The 20,817-nt window shown below is 50.5% G+C and overlaps 1 protein-coding gene and 1 long non-coding RNA gene across 3 annotated transcripts in view; one reads left to right on the plus strand and one right to left on the minus strand.

Annotated features, from left to right (window-relative positions):
- Positions 1–1,936: 1,936 nt before the first annotated feature.
- LOC115637548 lies at positions 1,937–3,411 on the minus strand. Its single transcript, XR_003997287.1, has 2 exons — positions 3,291–3,411; positions 1,937–2,201 (listed from the first exon to the last, which is right to left on the minus strand). It is a non-coding gene; the product is annotated as an uncharacterized LOC115637548 (long non-coding RNA).
- A 510-nt stretch (positions 3,412–3,921) lies between these two features.
- Positions 3,922–20,817, plus strand: part of KIAA1522 (KIAA1522 ortholog) — a 54,709-nt gene continuing 37,813 nt past the window's right edge. Inside the window, exon 1 of one of the 2 annotated variants that reach the window (XM_030538851.1) lies at positions 3,922–4,350. In XM_030538851.1, the coding sequence (XP_030394711.1) occupies positions 4,068–4,350 (283 nt within the window). In that variant the 5' untranslated portion in view covers positions 3,922–4,067. Of the gene's footprint in view, positions 4,351–13,931; positions 14,174–20,817 lie in introns of those variants that run through there. The other variant, XM_030538852.1, reaches the window with a different exon arrangement.

Below are 20,817 nucleotides of genomic sequence, written 5' to 3' on the forward strand. Positions count from 1 at the left end.
GGATATAGTGATGAGGTTGCCACTCATACCACAGTAGTTAAGGTGGAACAAATTGCAAGTGTTGCAGGGGTCAGTAACTAGGCCACAGACCTTTTGGTATAAGGGAAGGAGAGATGAAAGGGGATAGGGGCAGTGTTGGACCTTACTGAAGGGTGAGGGTAAAGACACCGTAGCCCCTAGATAACATTAAACATGCCATGGAGTAAACAGGCAAGCCGAGGAAAGGGCCAAAACTAGAAGCAATCAGAAAATATAGTTTACTTCAGTCATAGTTTAGATCTAAGTAAAGATGTGAAGAAGTTTAAGGGGAGGGACAGTGTGAGTGGAAGAAAATTGATGTTTGGGGAATCAGAGCCCTGCTCATGAGGAAATCCAGGCTACACAGTCAGTATTCACGTTTCCAGTCCAGAAGCCTTTTTGTTTATTTGTTAAGCAGCAGCAAGACACAAATAACAGAATACACACCCTAAGAACTGACCATGTGAATGAAGTAGATACAGTAAACAAATATGTGGATAGAAAATTTGTGTCCGCATCCGATCAGCAACGTGCAAGAACGGTCCGCGGATATCTACAGATTTGCAGGGCTTGACAAACACGCGCTAGGAGGCAGGTGCTACTTTCCAGAAGGTGAGGTTTAAAATCCTTCTAGCCATTTCTAGAAGTTGGCAAAAGTCATCAGTATTTAGACAGACCATTTTGAGCCTCTAAGAAAGATTGAATTTTAAAGAGCAATCAGGCAGCCTACACAGTTTGAAAATACATCTGCACGATAATTTAAACATGGATAACTTGTTTGTCACATAGCATTGTAACACAGAAAATTAGGTTTCAGAGTAGCAGCCGTATCAGTCTGTATCCACAAAAAGAAAAGGAGTACTTGTGGCACCTTATGGCACCTTAGAGACTAACAAATTTATTTGAGCATAAGCTTTCGTGGGCTACAGCCCACTTCTTCGGATGCAATGAAAATTAGCTTCTGCTTTCTTGCAAGGTTTGCAGCCCACCCATTTGTTTTAACACAATAATATTGCGAGCTGCAGGCTCATAGGATGTGTGGCTAGCCATTATAATGTATCATGTCAAAGATCTGCCAACTAATAGCTCTCCTTCAGTGGCTTTAGGATGCATCATTAGGAGCTGAATGGAATCCTGAGAGCAGAGGATGATTCAAGCAATCCTCCTGGCTCCCATACACAAGACTCATACTGCAGCTATTTTGGCAGCCTGCTTTGACATTCCCCTTCCCCTAAATGTTTTGTCTGCCTGGGAATGTGCGTGTTTCTCATGCATAGGTGGATGCATGAGAGTTGTAAATTTGTCTGGGATTAAACACTAGCTCCCGTAAATATTTATAGGGCTCTCATCACCACAGTATCTGAACACCAGCTTTGGATCCACCCACTTACAATACTGACAGACATACACAATTTAAGTATCAGAGTGGTAGCCGTGTTAGTTTGTATCAGCAAAAAGAACGAGGAGTCCTTGTGGCACCTTAAAGACTAACACATTTATTTGGGCGTAAGCTTTCATGGGCCTAAACCCACTTCATCAGATGCATGCAGCAGAAAATACAGTAGGAAGATATATATATACACACAGAGAACATGAAAAAATAGGGGTTGCCATGCCAACTCTAACGAGACTAATCAATTAAGGTGGGCTGTCATCAGCAGGAGAAAAAAAAACTTTTGTACTGATAATCAGAATGGCCCATTTCAAACAGTTGACAAGAAGGTGTGAGTAACAGTAGAGGAAAAATTAGCATGGGGAAATAGTTTTTAGTTTGTGCAATGACCCATCCACTCCCAGTCTAAACTCTGCTCTGCTAAGTGTGGGCTTTTTGCACCTGAGAGGCGGAACATTTCTTCTCACAGTGTATCTTACATTTACTTGTTTTATAAATACTGACTAATAAAACTGCATCAAACAATTAAAGACCCAATATCTGTTTATTTTCCAGTTGAGACATATACAGCAACCAGGAGTTTGACAGAAGGCATTTACTAGGAAAGACTGACCAACAGAGGGTTAATGACCCTGCTCACATCCAGGCTATCAGTTCCCCAGTTATGCTCAGGAAGTGTCCCCTTTATTAGCTTTGTCATTATTCATGAAACAATAAGACTGTGCTTTGCTTCCAGGATACATCAAGTTTCAGGACTTCAGTTCAAAGCACCAGTGTGGTACCAGGCTGCCTGCAATAAAAGGGGAAAGAACAGTCATGAAACTGGAAGTAATCTCTCCCTCCTCATTCCCCTGCACTGACTTTATGTTATTGTATATAATGTGCACCTCTTCTGAAGATCCTGTACAGCCCTGTAAGGTGAGTTGTGAAGCTTAAAATGTTTTTACTCACCATCTTTCAGATAGTGAAACTGAGGTACAGACTTGCCCATGATCACAGAAGAATTCGGAGTGCTCTGATATCCCCGATTGGCAGCAGATTAGATGGAACGCCCAATCTCTTGCTTTAGACTGTACTCCTGTCCATGACCTCAATAGTAGAACCCAGGAGTCCTAACTCCCAGTCCTCCAGATGTAAGCTCAGAGTGCCAACTCTAACCAACAGACTCCACACTCACTTCCGTTTTAATGCTGTGACTGCTGGGGTTTTAGATTTAAAAGAACTGATCAAACCCACCACAGCTAGAATGTGAGATTAGGTTTTTACAAGGGACGCTGGAAATGCCCCCAGGCTCCCATGTGATTGGGCTCAAGAGCCAATTTTAATAATAATGCAAAGGGCAAAGTTCAATAAAAAGCGATGAGTATTTCGTGTAAAGATGACCCCGTAATCAAACGGGCCCATCTCAATGCAGACACCTCCTCCTCCAAACCCACACCAGGGCAAGCGCGTGGGGAGGCAGAGGGGAAGGGAGAAAGCCAGGGCTGGGGGGAGGAAATTACATCCTGCCCAGAGCCAGGCACTGCATCCTGCTGGTGTAATCCTCGCTCCTCCGCTCCCCTCTAATCAGACAGTCACAATGGGGCCTTTCTCTCCCCAGCCTGCTCCCGAGCTCAGAGCCGCAGCGGAGCAGGGGGTGGCTGACTCAAAAGCATAGTGCCCCTCCCCAGCCTGGAGGAGATTAACACCCCCCCCAACCTGCCTCCTGCTGCCCCCCACAATACAGCCCTCCTCTGGCCCACGCACCTCCCCTTCCTCGGGGGCAGCTCAGCTTCCTAGCCCCACACCCTCTCCCCTTGGGGTCAGCCCCCTCCCTCCTCTAGCCCACCCCCCGCCAGTCCCACCGACCTATTCCCCCTAGGCCGCCGCCGGCTCCTACCTGCCGCCGCGCTCCCTGGCAGCGGGCCGGGATGGGCAGTTCAGCCCGGGCCCCTCTCCGGTGCGCCCTGCGCGGGGTGGGGAGCGCACTCTGCGGAGCGTTCGCGGAGCCCTGGGCAGGAGCCGGGGAGGCGGAGTGAGGGGCCGGGGGCAGAGCCTCTCCACACCCCAGCGCGCTCGGCAGGCCCCGCCCGCCCCACACACGCCCGCCCGTCCGGGAGAAACTTTCCCCGGCTGCTTCCTTGGCGCCTTGTGCAGCCGGGCGCAGAGCGGACCCGGAGCAGAACAGTCCCGGGGGGACGGGGAGCCGGGGCTGGGGCGCGGGGGTGTCCCGGAGCAGGTGAGGGGGGCCCGGAGCCCTGGGCAGGGGAGAGGCAGTGGGGGGCTGGGGCGCGGGGGTGTCCCGGACAGGTGAGGGGGGCCCGGAGCCCTGGGCAGGGGAGAGGCAGTGGGGGGCTGGGGCGCGGGGGTGTCCCGGACAGGTGAGGGGGGCCCGGAGCCCTGGGCAGGGGAGAGGCAGTGGGGGGCTGGGGCGCGGGGGTGTCCCTGACAGGTGAGGGGGGCCCGGAGCCCTGGGCAGGGGAGAGGCGGGAGCCCGGCTGCCAGGAATCCAGAGCAGTGTCGGGCTGGGGCGCACGGGAGACGGGGAGGGGAAGCGCTTCACCCCACCCCGGATGGGAGCTCGCGTCCTGCGGTGGCTCCCCCGGGCGGAGCTTAGCCAAGGCGAGCTCTCCCCGTGAAGCGGGGCTTTCTCCGACCCACCCGCCCCTGCCCGGAGATGTCCGGGAGGCGCTCGCAGGAGGCACCTGCGGCGGCTGAGGACACCTGGCTCCCCGCCGGCGGGCAGGAGAAAGGGGACTTGCCTTCCGCGCAGGGGCCCCCGAGGAAGAAGAAGCCCAAGTCTGGCTCCTCCAGCCTGCGCTGGGCTTTCAGCTGGCTTCGGGGCAAGAGGAGGAGGAAGAAGAGCAGCGGCTCCAACGCCCACCATGGGGCGCCCCCCGCGGAGGGGGAGGCGCCCTCTAAGGCAAAGAAGCCGGAGGAGCGAGCCAAGAAGGGCAAAGGTAGGGACCCTGGGTGAGGGGCTGTTTGCTGGCTGGATCTCTCCTCCCTTCCCTTCATGCCACCGAGACTTTCCCCTCTGCCCCCTGCGCTGTTGTGTGGCCAGCCTTGAGGGAACTAGCAGCTCGTGGCCCTCGCTCTTGTTATGGCTATTGCAGCAGGCCCGTTCTGGTTCCCTGTAATCGGGAATGCCAGGCGCCCTGTGTAATCTCATTCCTCCCCTAAGGGATGTTGCCGGTTCACTGGGTATGTTCTCCCTCTGCTGAGTCAGAAGGTCACATAGACTGGAAGAAACCTGGAGCAAATCCAGATTCCTCCTCCTCCTCCTCAGCATGGTGTTCCCAGGAGCTGCGCTGCTCCAGGTGTGGCCTCTTGCTGGCGGCCTGCGGCCTACTGCCAACATCCCCAGCCAGGCCGAGGTGCTGGCCTTGGTAACCTGGATGTAATTCCTCCCCACTACTTCAGGGTGGCAGTAAGGGTGCTTTGCTGCTGGAGGCAGGCCTTCAAAGGCTGGATGTAAGATCAGAGCTGAAAATGGCAACGGCCTGTTAGATCAACAACTCCATCCTTCTGCAGACCAGGATACGATCCCTCAGAGAGAGCACAGCTGCTGAACCCATGCTATGCTCAGGCCCTCCACTGCTCCTGTGTGTGATGTTATGTGGTGCCATACTACGAGGAGCTCGGCCCTCCATCCCAGGATTATACACACACTACCAGCCCTCACGGCTAGGTGATGCTCTGTTGCTGGAGGTCCTGTTCTTTTTAACATGGCCTTTCTCCATTTGCATATGGCCTGGCATACAAGTAGTAAGAGCGAAGTACTGCTCGAAGTGTTGTCCCTTCTAACCTGGAGGTATTCTGTTAGTGCTAGGAAGGGATCCTATGTATGCTAGTGTCTCCGCCCACCTGTTAGGACATCAAAATTAAGTCTCTTCTGCTTAGGGTGACCAGATGTCCCAATTTTATAGGGACAGTCCTGATTTTTGGGTCTTTTTCTTATATAGGCTCCTATTAATCCCCCACCTCCTGTCCTGATTTTTCACACGTGCTGTCTGGTCACCCTACTTCTGCCTGGTGTTTTGGAAAAGGGGATCCAGATTCCTGTGATGATCCACCCAGAAGTGTGCCTCATACTATGATTCATTGTCCAGTATTACCATCCTGGCTCCATCGCTGTGCATTAATTAGTTTAATTTGCAGGTATCCATAATGTGGGGAGTTGCTGTTTTTATCAACACTCAGTTGCTGTTTTACTGGTCAGTCAGTTATTGCTTTCAAGAGCACACTGAGAGCTGTGATAAGAGAGGGCAGCCCTGGAAATGCACGTTGCTCTTTCAAAGAGATCTTTGGAAGGTGGCTGAGTTTTCACCTAACAGTCTCCTAAGATGCTACCAGCATGTCCTGTCAGACATGTCTGGCTGCAGCTTTCCCCGAATGCTAAGTGCTCAGATAACATGGTGATGGGCAAAACATAAGAACCTGAATATAATAGTCCACCCAGTATGATATTCCCCACTTTGGTGCTCCACCAATATTGGCATCAATTCCTTACCTAATCTTCAAAAGAGGGCCTATACAACCAGTCATTGCCAGATCGGGATCAGAACATAAGGCTCTCATTCCACTAGGCATGCACCTCTCTTATGGACACTGGCCATGTGTTTTTAATGCCAACTAGGAGTCCAGCATTATGCTTCCAGCATCGCTGGCCAGCCCTTTGACAAGTGTAAACTGGGTATCTGTTCCGTGCCCACTCGAACTGCTTTGAATGCCCCTCTTCCCGAGACCCGTAAACTAGCTGCATGCCTTACTCTGCTCTGTTAGAGTACGAAACTATCTCCCTTTTGCGTGGGAGGCTGCAGGCCGTGTATGTGTGTGCCATGGAGCATGTACACCGTACTTAGAGTTCCTTGCCATGTTTCCGTAGTGCAGCCATTTCTTGGTGTGACGGGGAGAGAAGTGTGGATTGGTAGAAACAACATGCATATGAAATTATTGCAGTTTGCTTGCCTGATTAAATCACTCTGTCTGTTCTAATAACATGCTCGCTTCCAAAATGCAAAACTTGAAGGGACCACACCCTGTTTAACCCTTCCTATCCCAGCTGCTTTGTCATTTGCATTCTAATGATGTGGCCATGAAGGCAGCATGGACCAGGAGACTAAGCACTGGGCTGCAAGCTAGGCAGCCCGACTCCATTACTGACTTGTTATGTGACCTTGGGCAAGTCACGGTTTGTGTTTCGATGTCGTAGTCCTCAGTAAAATGAGGGGGGAAACGCTTCTCTACGTCACTGAGGGGCTGTTGTGCGGATTGTTCAGTTAATGTTTGGGCAGCGCTTTGAAGACGGAAAGAGTGACAGCTATCAAAGTGCTAAGTTATTGATTAGTTTCTTATGTGCGCTGGGTGCAGTGCCCTGCACTGGAGTCAGGTAACGCTCAGCTGCCACTGCCTGAAATACTGACCGGGATGGAGGCTAGGTCTGCCTTTAGCTGATGGCAGGGTTGGGACTTATCAGTAATATGTTTTGCCTAAGCCTGTGAATTTTCCAGTTATCAAGCAGGAGGCAATGGGCCAGGACTGTTGGAGGAACAGTCTGGAGTTGGGCCGGTCTGGGTTGGCCTCTAGGGCTCTGATTGTACAGGTTGCTGGTGGTGTCTGCTGATCTTTTTATACTTTTCTGGTTTCGGGAGGTACTTCAGGCCCTTCCAAAGACCAGCCTGGAATCCTGGGAAGTACCATGTCCTGCAGCAGAGATGCAACCCAGGGCTGTGAATCTCTTCACCGGTGCATCACACGTCCTTGCCCATTATGCAGACTTAGATTTGTTTATGGAAAGGGTGGCTGGGATGCATGTGGAAACATTTCCTCCTGTGTCCATGCTGGGATGAGAGCCCTTCTCCCCTGGGGAGGGGGTGCAGAAATATATTAGAAAACGGCAGGAGTGTACAGCGTCTGAAGAGTGAACAAATCATTCCAGGAAAGTCGAGGGAGGCATGAGTCAGGGCTGGGTCAGGATCCAGTTCTGCTGAGCTTTGGTCTCTGTTCACGATTTGGGTATAAACTAGGGCTGAGTGCCTGAGCACTGAAATAATGGGAATGTAAAAATGTAGGAAGTCCCATAATGGAGAACTCAGTGATCTGTCTAGTCAAATATTCTGTCTCTGACTGGCCGGTACCAGCTGAGCTGCATCAGAGAAAGATGAAATTAATTCTGCAGTAGGCAGTTCTGGGATCACCTACCCATGGGGAAACTTTCTTCCTCCACCCCCCTCCCCCCTTGAGTCAGAGGTGGCCTTGTGCCTTGAAGCAGGAGCGTATTAGATCCCTTGCAAAAGAATGTTTTGTTGTTGTTGTTGTTGTTTGTTTTAAATCCTCTCTTTTGTATCCCTGGATGTTCTAATTATCCATAAAAATGTCCAAACTTTAACCAAAAAAAGAAAGAATCTTGCTATGCTCTTGGCTACAATGATACCTTGTTGCAAGGAGCTTACAAGCTAACTCTGTGTTGCATGCAAAGGTATTTCCTTCTGTGTGTTTGAAACCTGCAACCTCGTGTGTTTGACTCCCTGGCTTGAGGTACCTTCTTCCCCTATTCTCCTCTGTTTGCTGCTGTTTGATTGCTTTACCAGCTCAGGCCTTGTGCTGTGGGAGCCCCTCCCTGACCCTACCAAGTACTATTACCCGTACTGTTACTTTTAAACAGCAAAATCTTCCATACAGCTGCTTGGCCAAGTTCCTCTTTTCTGTTTATTCAAAGAAATAAATCCTATCTCTGAAATCTGTGTTGGCACCTGGAGTATGGAAAGGTACAGTGAGTCTAGTTAACCCATTAGGATTACTATAGTATTGGAAGGATACAGTCTAGTTAAAGGGACTCCATCTCCACGCTTCTGTCTGAAAATAATTTACCTACTGTTGTTACAAATAACACCCGAGATCATGGAAAATGAGACGAACCAATGATATTTCTTTTTATTCAGTTTGTTGATCCCATCTAATCTATCTATCTTAGGTACTTATATGGCCTCCGTTACTGTGGTGTTTGAGCATTTCACAGTCTTTGATGTGTTCATCGGCACAACACCGCTGTGTGATAGGACAGTGCTGTTATCCCAGATTGGAGCTGGGAAGCTGAAGCATGGAGAAATGAAGTGACAAGATATCTATGATGAAGCAAGGAATTGCTCTCAAGTGCCATGCTAGTGTCCTGACCACTGAACCCTTGTGCGTTTGACTGTACTTTGGGTGTAGTCAGAGTCACTGTTTCCTGTGGGTAATCACTTTCTCCAGGGGTTGATGGGGTTTTTCACTTGGGGACAAGAAAGAAGAAAAGCATTTTAAAAAAATTGTGATTGCAAATCCACCCCAATAGTTAAGGTGTCCCTTTAGTACTGCTGTGAAAGTGCATATGCACCAGCATCACATTTTAGGAGGACCATTTGACTAGAACGCCACTGAGGAATGATGTCCTAGTGATTTTGGCCCATCTTTTAGGGGGTTGATATCGGTTTCACAATATTATTTCTGAAGAGTTTTAAGAATGAAGGAGTTGATGTTCCAAACAAACCGCACCATAGTAACTCTAACTCAGGAACCAGTCCATGCAACAAACCTCGATGCCAATTCTGCCCACATGTCTACACCAGCGACACCATCACAGGACCTAACCAGATCAGCCACACCATCACCGGTTCATTCACCTGCACGTCCACCAATGTAATATACGTCAGCATGTGCCAGCAGTGCCCCTCTGCTATGGACATCGGCCAAACTGGACAGTCCCTAGGTAAAAGGATAAATGGATACAAGTCAGATATTAGGAATGGCAATATACAAAAACCTGTAGGAGAACACTTCAGTCTCCCTGGACACACAATAGCAGATTTAAAGGTAGCCATCCTGCAGCAAAAAAACTTCAGGATCAGACTCCAAAGAGAAACTGCTGAGCTTCAGTTCATTTGCAGATTTGACACCATCGGCTCAGGATTAAACAAAGACTGTGAATGGCTTGCCAACTACAAAAGCAGTTTCTCCTCCCTTGGTGTTCACACCTCAACTGCTAGAAGAGGGCCTCATTCTCCCTGATTTAACTAACCTCGGTATCTCTAGACTGATTCTTGCCTGCATATTTATACCCGCCTCTGGAAATTTCCACTGCATGCATCCGATGAATGGATATTCATCCACGAAAGTTTATGCTCCAATATGTCTGTTAGTCTGTAAAGTGCCACAGGAATCTTTTTACAGATCCAGACTAACACGGGTACCCCTGTGATACCAAACATTTTCAGTTACTACTTTTTTTGTATTGATTTGGCCCAACAGCATATAGACTCCTCACTTTAACAGCACTGTGTCAGGACTAAAAGTCCATGGATGCTGCTCTGTGATAATAGCTGAGATAGTGAGGCTGAATCTGAGTGCTGCACGTTCCTAGATCCATTGTTATAATATAAGAGACATCCTAGTTCTCTGCAGATGCAGCAGTTGTATCCTAGTGCTAAGGGTTCAGAGTTCTGCTGTAATGAGCGAGGCGCTACAGTCATGTGGACATTCCTGCATGCTGCCTCTCAGTCTCTCATTCAGGGGAATTGTTTCGGTGTGTTTGGTAATGAACTTGTTAATCTGCAGAGAGCAAAGAGTGACATTTCAGAAAATCTGAACAACAGGAATCCACTGGCTGGTCTGAGCTGGAAACTGTAAGCTTCTCTGCTAAACAAAGAGAGGTGTGTCTGCCAGCCACAGCCATTCCACCTGGAGACAACTGGAAGAATTACTCTAGCAAATAATGTTCCATAAGATCCGATAAAACTATTTGGCTGGAGTCGGGTTTCTCTTCATAAGGACGGTTTTATTTCATAAGACAATATGATCATTGACTATGACTCCAGCACCGAAAGAAACAGAAACCTCAGAAAGGTGAAGAGCCGAGCAAACTGTTTACCTGCCAAACTGGAGTTCGTGTTGTTGGGTTTTGTGTGTCTGCTGCTACGGTGATGCGCACCTGAACACCTCAGCTGGAGCAGGGGGGAACCCAACTCTGTGGGTGCTAGTGCTTCCATCAGTCATAGCAAGACACACACACAAACCTGCGGGCCTGGATTCGGGCTTTGCAGGACATGAGTGGAAACCCTTCTGATTATTTTTTTTTTCTGTTAAAGGTTTGGGATCTTAAACATTTTTTGTGTTACTTTTTTTCCCCTCTGAGTTCCATTTCCCCTTTAAGAGATCATCCTAGTAGCCCAGATCATGCTCTGTGTCTGTTCATTGACATATCCAGGGTAGAAAATGATAGGTCTGGTTTATCAACTCCTTCTGCCAAGAGAGAAGGGTCCCCTTCACTGTAGGACTTTGACTCATTGGTATAATGGGGGAAAAACTAGGTTACAGTGACTGTGGAGATTGTAACCTTTCTCGGCATAGTAAGGAGGTGAGCCCTATAGGTCGAGGGACTAGTACTGAAACCTCAAATTGTGCACTTTGATGCAGAGTTTTGGACTGGAAAGGTGCCAGATTGGCAGTCCTGGGAACTGAAGATGTTTGTTTAGCCACAGAACTGGTCTGGCCTAGGCTTGGTGGGGCGAGCTCTCCTGCTCGTTGCCCAATCAGTGGGCTTCAGTTCTGACTGGAAGGAAACAGCTGTGGGGGTGAAGAGGGCAGCTCAATCTTCATGAGCCATTCAGTCCTTTGGCCATCCCCCAGGGTGCCCAGTTGGTGTCAGATCTGTGATGTGGACGCTTACAGGAACTGGACTGAGACCATCAACTCATCTCACGTAGGCCACTAAACTGCCGTCAGCGGGAACTAATGGCCGCTAGGGACCCAAGCTGTGTTTGAACTGGTCATTGAGTGGTGAAAGGCTCTTGCCACCAACCCTCTGAACCATCTGGTCCCCTTGATGAATAACTAGGGAGTTTCTTCCACAACACATGCTAGAAGCGGAAAGGCCCCTTGCGCTGCATCCCCATCCTTGCTGGCCTTGCTGTCACCTGGTTTTGTAGCAATGCGAGTGTGCTTCCTTGATGTGAATGACATGCTGGGAGAGTCTGTGATGCTTCTGGGCTGCTGGAGTGTGTTCTGAGAGGACTCTGGAGTGCAATGTGGTAAAATCTAAGTCCAGAAGGCAGAGATGTAAGTGGCCAGCTGCAGCTAGTGTGCAGACGTGACTGTGCTGGGGGCTTTGCCATGGATCTTGTGACAGGGTCTGTTCCAGTGCAAACAGTAAGCAGTTGGATAATGAGCTGCTCTCTGTGGGTAGCTGGTGGGGCTCCTGGCTGATCTGGATTGTAACTTAGAGTGACACTCATGCACTTGAGATGGAAGGGGCCGTAGAGGCAGCAAAGTCTGAAACTAGTGAGGTCAGCAGCTCCCTGGGCTCAGCAGATTGTCTGTATGTGGCATATAAACCAGACCAACCCAGGGGCCCCACTGTCCTTAATCCCAGCAAACACAGGCTCAGTCCAGTTCTGAGGCTTCTGCACCCCTGCGGGACTTTCGGTGCCTCAGAGCTTTATCTGCAGGTCCTGATCCCATCCCCTGCTCACTGTGATTGGAGACAGTGAAGTCTGGGTGCTGTGCAGTGTCTGAGCCAAGGGCTCAGGGTCATGGGGGAGCACATGTTCCTGGGCTGGGCGCTGAAGGGTTTCTGTCTTAGGAGCAGGAAGGGAAGATTCAGGCTGTATCCAGACAAGCTGGTCCTTTTCATGGCAAGAGAGGAGCAAATGTGTCATGTGGAAAATCTGTTGCATGCAACGTCCTTTTTGCACTCTGCTCTAGAGTTCCCTACCGTGTCATGTGGAGGAGAGGGGGGGATTCTGGAGTGGAGAGCAGGGAGTCTTGACTGGAGAGGTTCCTGTCTTTTGCCACTGTGTTAGGACACCTCCTTTAGATCCTGCGAACCTGCAGGAGAGAGGCAGCGGCCAGGACAGCCCTTTCCGTCCTTTGGTCATGGAGACTCACGAATGTGGTGCAGGCATGTGACTCCAGCCTGAGCGCCCCCTCCCCAGCTGGTGTCACCTTGCAATCTGGTGAGAAGTCTGTGTTGTAAACTAGGGTGTAGCGAGCAATGGAATCACAGAGGCTGAGCTGTTGCCCACCAATCCTCTCACATACCCAGCATCTCCATCACCTTCCAAGGCCGAGCTGCCACCACACAGACTGACATTTTGGGTGCAGCTGCTGTTAGTTATTTGTATAACAGCAGCAACACCTAGAGGTCCCTGCCTCCTGGTGCTAAGTCCTTGCCCCATAGAACTTTCAGTCTAAGTCAGCAAGACAGGCTGTGTGTGGAAGAAAGGAGGAGTTATCTCCATTGAACTGCAGGGAGCTGAGGTTCAGAAATGGTGATTTTCCCAGGGTCGCACAGAGTGTCTGTGGCAGATTTGGGAATTTAACTTACAGCTCCTGATTCCCAGGCCCGTGCCTTAGCCACAAAGCCGCCCTTCCTCCTTAGCAGAATGTCTGATTAATCACGTAAACGTTGTTCTTAGGGAGTGCATCTCGTGTGTCCATGACTCTGACCAGCTGACCCCTCCCTGCCCTGATGCCATCTCATTTTCAAATTCAAAGAAGAGGAGAAAGCTACATTTCAGCCAGGCCTTGAATCAGACATGCTGCTTTCCTGGATTAGTGCCTTTCACAATCTCCTGTCTCAGGGCTTGTCTGCATGGAGGTTGCACCGGGTTAACTCTTGAATCGATTTATTCAAACCAGTGCAGCTGTGTGTGTGGCCACTCTTATTGCACTGTCAACCTAGATCAGTGGTTTTAATTTGCACCACTGGATGACACAAGCCAGGCAGACGGCGATGCAAGTGTCCACGCACAAAGTAACATCCATTTAATCTGTATCAGATCCCCCCTCGAGTTGTATTGCTGTAGCTTCATGTGAAGAGCGGACTGTGGAGGGCAAGTGGGCTGTACGTGTGCTCTCTTAGCTGGGAGTCTGTGTATAAGACCTGTTTGCCTATCTTGGATACTTATGTGGCCCTCATCTCTGTAGTATTGGAGCACCTCACAGCCTTTAATGTATTTATCATCTCAGCTCTCCTGTGTGCCCATTGTACAGATGAGGAACTGAGGCACAGAAAGACTAAGTGACTTGCTTTGAGGACTCTTCTGCTATCGCCCTCACCTGGCTCTGCTGCCGCTTCTGCTAGAGCAGTAAGGGTGGCCTGGATTGGTGTGTGATTGCAGGAGCGGTGATCCCACCCTGGCTGATGGGGGTGAGGGGACGTTCATGGGGAATGGTCCCAGATGTAATATGAGCCTGGGGGCAGGATCCCCAGGAGCCACCTCACTGCAGGTCCATCGAATCCGAAAGCCAATCCTAGCCATCACCCACTTTGTATCCCACTCCCTGGCAGAGCCATGGACTCTACAACCAACCTGACAGGGAGGGGGCGAGGGCGGGATGTGGGCAGAGAGAGAGAAGGCAGCGGAGCTGCAGGGGCAGAGTGAGGGAGGGTGAGAGAGGACAACCCATCCCAGCTATTCTCCTGGAGGCCCCTCCTCTGTGTCAGCCTTGATTGGCTCCAGGGCTCTGGGAGAGCACAGCCTGTGGAAGGCTGGGGCTTGACGGTTGCTGGAGGGATGAGAACCGGAGCTGAGCGCCGGCTCTCTGGAGCTGGAAGCAGGCCAAGGTGAAGCCTGTTTGGTGCAGTCATGTAGCACCCTGTGCTTCCTCCACCCAGGAGAGGGGGAGGGAACGTGCCGCCTGCACTCGCTGGCACCATGGGCAACATGCACCACAAGAGGAACCCCCCGAATGCCAAAGCCAGGTCCTTCTGGCATTTTGGCCACACAGGGAAGCTGAAGACAGGTAGGAGCCTGAGGCAGGGGCCCAGCCAGGGCGTGGGGGGGAGAGGGCGGGACTCTGTCGATGGCAGCTCCAGCAAGGCTGGTATGGCTCACACACAGTACAACAGTATTCTTCAGTCATGAGCCACACGCAGCCTGTTGCTGGCAGGATGGGCGCCCAGGCTCTGGGACTGGCACTTGAGCACATAGAAGGGACTGGGCCCAGAAAGTTTGTACCCATGACCTTGTACCCAAAGTTCGGCTGCTGTGGGTAGGAGGCGGTGTCTGTATTGGTGCTGCGTGATGTGGAGGCTTCGTGCAGGTACCCAAGGATTCTTTTAGCGAGGCTGGAAGGAGCCTGGGCGGGTCTGAGGTTCCCGGAGCTTTGCAATCTGCTGCAAGTGCACATTGCCGATTCTGCCACGGTGAATCGGGGCTGGGTCTCGGAGCGCTGGAGCTGAAAAGATCCTATTCTGCTTTGGGACTGGTGAAATTCTCACCGTGCTCTCTCAGAGACCCGGGCTTTTCCGCATTGTCAGTGCAATCGACATCCACCGAGTTAGTTACCGATTTGTCGATGGTCTCAGTGGTTAGGGCAGGCGTCAGGGAACCAAAACTCCTGGGTTGTATTCCCACCTTTGCCATTACCTTGCGGTGTGGTCTTCAGCAAGTTGCTTTCCTTTCTCTGTGCCTCAGTTTCCCTATTTGTAAAACTGCACCGGGTTTAATGACTGTCTGCAAAGTGTCTTGAGATCCTTGTATGAAAGTGCCTTGCTGTAAATGGGCTGTTTACAGGCACAGAGTTCTTACCTGGACTTTTCATTCTTCCTGGTTAAGCACAATACTGACTTCCATTTTTGCTTTCCCGAGATCTCTGTCCAGCCCATACCATGAGGAGTGGGGAGCTAGGAGTGGATTTTCCTTTGACTTACGCTTTCCCCCTTGTTCCATGCTGGGAAGACACCTCCACTGCAGGAGGCGAGTGGATTTTCCTTTGACTTACGCTTTCCCCCTTGTTCCATGCTGGGAAGACACCTCCACTGCAGGAGGCTGCAATATAAAGGCAGAAAGTAAAACTCTGAACAATGCCCTGTTGTTGTTGGCTGGCTGTGGGGGGTACAAATTCCACTGCTTTCTCTGCTCTGGTTCCCTGGATTCAGAGTGTGAAAAGTTTAAGAACTCCAGAGAGTGAGGGCAGGGGTGGTGAATGGGCCATCTCCCTCCTTGCTGGATTTGGGTATCCGGGGAGACAGGGTGAATGGGCCATCTCCCTCCGTGCTGGATTTGGGTATCAGGGGAGACAGGGGGCTTAATTCCATGCCAGTTGAACATGTGTTTCAGAGGTACCAGACCCCCTAGGGTATCCCCTTCCCCCACTAAGATTCCCCCATCAGTTCAATGGCTGAACTAGAGCAAGCTGGAAATCTATGAAATTAAAGTTCTTGTGATAGTTTTGTCCTGGTTCAGACACTGAAACTGGCCATTCTTTTAGATTTTGCTACATTTGCAATTGTTCCCTCAGCCCAGGAGAGTGGGGCGCGGCGGGTGGGTGGGTGGCTGTCAGTCTGCACTTGAGTAGGAATCTAGGCTGGAAATCAGAAGATGATTTCTAACCGTCAGAAAAGGGAATCATGAGGGGCAAACAACCTGACTAGTTTTAAAGAGGAGCATGATGAGGTTATGAACGGGATAACATGATGGAGTTGCTTGAGGTGGCAGGGGACTGAGCTTGAAGGTGTGGGAAGTCCCTGCCGGTTTTATGTTCCTGGGTTTGACAAAAGCCCCCAGAAGTGGGGCACTCTTGTCTAATGGATCAGGGTGGGCTTAGCCAGGAAACCCAGCTTCTTGTGCTGCTTCTGATGCTGCCTCGCGGTGATAGACCTCACTCTTTACAGTTCTAGGAGAGCTCTGCCTAGAGAAGTGCCGTGCACATGCAAAGTCTGGGAGTTGGGCTTTATCCCCCTTCTAATGATCACTGAAAGAGGGAGAGTCCCCACTGGGAAGACCATCTGGCCCGAACAGACCTGTGTGTGAGGACTGACAAACTGAGCTGCTCTCCCACTTGCTGTTTTTTACATTTCATACCCAAATATGATCCAAGCAAATGAGCAATTATATCTAGTGCCTGCAATATACCAGTGCAGCCCCAGCCTCCTGGAGGCCAGTGAGTGAGACCTGGCTTGGATGGACCCTCTGGGAGCTGCCCTGAATCCCAGATTCTGTGCTTTGTGAGAGCAAAGCGGTCCCCCATTCCAGCGTGTGCACTTCTCTGCACACTCTGATCCGTTAGATAAGAGTGCCCCACTTTTGGGTGCTTTTGCCAAACCCAAGAACATAGGACTGGGAGGGACCTCCCACGCCTTCAAGCCCAGTCCCCTGCCATCTCAAGCAACTCCATCATGTCATCCCATTCATAACCTTATTATGCTCCTCTTTAAAACTAGTCAGGTTGTTTGCCCCCCACTCCCATGGGGAGGTTTGTTCCAGAACCTGCCTTTTCTGATTAGAAACCTTCTTCTGATTGGGGCATTTTAAAACTAGATTTTGTTAAAACATCAGAGCAGTGATTCTTGGGACCAGTCCTCTATTGCCTGAGAAGAGGGAAGAGGGCATAGATTGGATCTAGTATGTCTTTTCCATCTGTCATTTCTCTGCTTCGCTCAGAGGATCGAGTTCTCCCAGGCATAGCTCTGGTTGCTCAGAGAGCACCAGTTGTACCCTACAACGTCTTTGTAGGGAGAGAGTTTGGATTCCCCCATGTACATAAACACTCCCCAAGATGTATCCAGAAGGGGACTGTGTCTCCTATTGGCCATGTGGGTGAATTTTCTAGCCAGTGTCTGGGTGTGTTACCTACCCTGCTCACACCTGAATGCTTTGCTGGTTCAGAGTGTTTTGGAGGGATTGCCCCTACGGGAGACATGGATGGCAAGGGGGCTCCTGCTGATAGGCCCTGCTGGAATCACACACTGTCTGACAACACTTGATTCCTCTGCTTCATTCTTTCTTTACTGTCAGCATGTTGCACAGGTGTGGCTGGAATGGGCTAGCCAGACTGTCCGCAAGGTAAACATGCACTGGGCCTGGATTCAAAACCTTCAGCGCATGCTTAGGGAGTGACAAAACAAAGCAAAACTACCCACTGGGCATGGCTTAAAGGTGACCTGCAAAGGGCTCAGAAAGAATGGGGAGGTGCCCTTTCCTGCTGCTTTGTGGAGGAGAACGAAGACTTGTGAGGTTTTTGCCTTGTACCTTAGAAATATCAGGAAGGTCAAACCAGGTTTAGCAGGGACACCTCTGGGCGGCCTCAGGGATGTTGATCTGGAGCCTTAACTCCTTAATTGAAGGGGGAGGGTTGTTGAATCTGTAACAAAGGCTGCCTTTTTCCAAACCATTAATTATTGGTTGAAGTTAAATGGGTATTAACCAAAGCAAACAACCCCCAAAGAGTCTGCCTTCCCCCTCGACTGTCATTCAGAAAGAATCCAAAAAAGAGCAGAAGCCCCAGCATTGTTTCTCTTTGGAGCTCACCTTGAAGGAGAGCAGAGAGGGGCCAGGAGCCACCTGGGGGAGCAAAGGCAGGCTGGAGGAATAACAGTTCTTAGCACTTGCTCGCATCATAGAGCAGTGACTCTGTAACCCTCAAACTCACAGGGGAGACAAATTGGTGTCTTGCAGATGGGGAAACTGAGGCACAGAGCGATCAAGTGAGTGGCCCAAGGTCATACATGGAGTCTGTGGCAGAGCCAGGACTGGAATCCAGGAGTTGCTGGTGTTGTGCATTGTCCTCTAGATTGTGAGTTCTCAAATAGCTTCCCTTCTTTGTGGCTGCCTGGGGACTCCCCAAACTATTTTCTGTTGTAAGACAGGGTTACACCATGGAAGAGGTTGAGAAACACGACTCTAAACTACACTGACTAACAGAATGGATGCTCTTCTACGTCAGGTTTTTTTCAGCCTGGCTGGGCTGTATTTCCATTGTCCTGTATTTCTCTTCTGAGAGGCTGCAAGCCAAATCTGGCAGTAACATGCAAAAGTGGAGGGTTACTCATTGGTAAGAGGACATATCTTGTGGGGTGATTTCTATTCTGAGTGGCTAGAAGTAGGTGTAAAGATCATAGATTATAAAGCTAGAAGGGCCATATGATTTCCCTGAATTAATTCCAGTTTGAAATAGAGCATCCCATCTTGATTTAAAAATTCCCAGTGATGGAGAATCCACCACCACCCCTGGGAAGTTATTCCATGGTTAATTACCCTCACTGATCAAGTAAAATTTTTAACAATTGAAGTGCAGCCCCTCTCGTGCTTTAGCTTTGCCCCTCCTGTGAGCTGCTTTCTCTGCTGCACCCCTCTCATCTGGCCCTGCAAGGTGGAAGGGCTTGTTTATCTGAAGTTTTTTTCAGTATGTGCTTTTCTGCGTTAACTTTACAGATGTAACTCTCCCAAATGAGGGGGCACCCACACCACTTTGTTTATGCTGGCTTAAACCATTTCCCCTGTGAATCATTGCATCCACACAGCCCTGAGCTTTTTGGAAATAACCACACAACATTCTGGACAGATACTTATGGTGCAATGTTCCTCCCCTAGGCTCTGTGCATTCTGTTTTTTTTCCTCGCAGTGCATTGTGGGATACTACCAGAATCCATTGGAATTCTGGGACTTGGGGGTCAAACTAACACATCCACAGCACTGACTCTAACACCCATTCACCAGTCAGTCATTCGCACCATCTGAATTTGCCTGGGTCTGCCACATCCCAGTTTCCACTTGCCATTGTAACTCCGCAGTGCAGGTTGCAGGGGGAATGCTGGGAGGCTGGGACTGGCTGTGGGATGATCCCACAAAGCTTTGCAATGAGGAAGGATTGTGGCAAACTCTTTCTGTGCCAGGGCTGCCCTCCTTGTCCAGTGTTGGAAGTGAGGGTTGGCCCATGAACAGGTCTCTGCAGGTAACTGACTTGGGGGAGTGCCTGGTGCAGACAGCAGTGTGGAGTTGCCCGGGGCTGTTGGCTGGGTTCATCCAGAATAGTGAATGCAGAGTGAAGTTGAGTGGTACTGGACTGGTCAACTGGTGTGGATGGGATTGTAGGTACGAGGAGTGGATTCCAGTTTTCCCATTAGTATGGGAGGATCTGGAAATCAGATTTATGAGGCGTAAAACAGGTCTGGGGGAGTGGAGGCAAGAGCCTGTCCAGCTGGTGTGAGACTTGGGGAAGGCAGGGAGAGGGGTGTCTGGGCCTTGCAGTCTGTGGCCTGGGGATGGGTATGGGGAAGGTGGTTGGACCCGGCAGTATGGGGTGGGTGGTCAGGCCTTCCTGGGAGAAAACTTTCTGCCCCTCTTGGATCTCTCTCTTCTCTGGCTTGGGACCTTCATTATTTCTTGGTGACTGTGGGGCAGAGGGCTGTGATGTGCACCCGACCCCTCTCCAAGTGAGCAGCAGTTGTTGGAGGGGCACTGGACCAGGATAATCTTAGAGCCGTGAGTGGAGAGACCAATCCACATGGGAACGTCCACCACCAGCTTTGGCCCCCTCACTTCCCTGGGATATGAAGGCTGACCAATTTCCAGGCAGATCCCTTCCCTTGCTGGACTCAAGTTCTTCCTGGCTGGATCCCTGGGCCTGGAGCATGAGGCTGGTGAGCGACGTGTCACCGTGCTACCTTCCTAGCTGAGAATATCAGACATGCTCCCACTGGGGGGCTCTGTGTGATGCTTCTAGGGGAGCCAGCTCCTCTTCTGGTGCCTAGGTGCTGCGGTGGTGGGCACTCCATTAATGTCTGGCTAAGATCCTGCTGGGCATGGGGGAAAGTGCGTGTGAACGGGATTTCACTTAGCTGGTGCAGCAGGACCGTGAACACGAGCTTTTCTGCTGGCGTCCCTTTGGGTCACCAAAAAAGGGGAGCTAGCTGTTACAGAGATGGGGACATTACAAATGCGGGGATGAGAGGCGAAGGAGAGTGAATGGGGGTGGGGAGGAAGAAGAGGGGGAAGGGCATCGGGCAGAAGGTGCTGAGAAAACATAGAATGAGTTCTGTTTGTTCTCTGCCCCGGCTCCATGGGAACGGAACAGAGGCCATGAAGCGAAAGAATTTGCATTGTGTTGCTTCAGCATTGTGCAGCGCGTGTGGCTGGGATCAATATGCTGGGGGCAGGGTGTGTTTGGGGAGCAGCACGAGGAAGACCCAGAGGGAGCAGGCCAGGTTGCTGAGGCACCCTCTCTCCTTCTGCGGAGGGAGAGTGTGGTCTCTGTGGCCAAGAATTCAGCCATGTTGGGGAGCAGTGGACACACACCGGTGTGGGGATTACATGAGTGCAGAGGGTGGATTCCTCTCTTCCCTGGATAGGGGGTTAAACACATTCTCTGTTTGAGTGGTCAGGGAATTTCTCCCAGCCCCATTCGTGGTCTTTCAAATGGGGGAAGGGAGATGGATCTGGGTTTCAGTTACCAGGTTGGCTAATTACCATTGAAGATTGGACCAGTAGCCAAATAAATTGGAGAGAATCTTCCCCTCAACATTAAATGTCTAAACCGCCTTCCATCCTGCTAGCCCTGTATCTCTGCCATTGTCCCCCTCCCCCATCCTTGTGCTTCGCTCCCTCTTTGGCTCAGCCATTTCTCTTTCCTTCGGGCAGGGAGGGTGTTTGGGACAGGACGTTCCC

This window comes from Gopherus evgoodei, chromosome 20, assembly GCF_007399415.2.
Source record: "Gopherus evgoodei ecotype Sinaloan lineage chromosome 20, rGopEvg1_v1.p, whole genome shotgun sequence".
Classification (NCBI taxonomy): domain Eukaryota; kingdom Metazoa; phylum Chordata; order Testudines; family Testudinidae; genus Gopherus; species Gopherus evgoodei.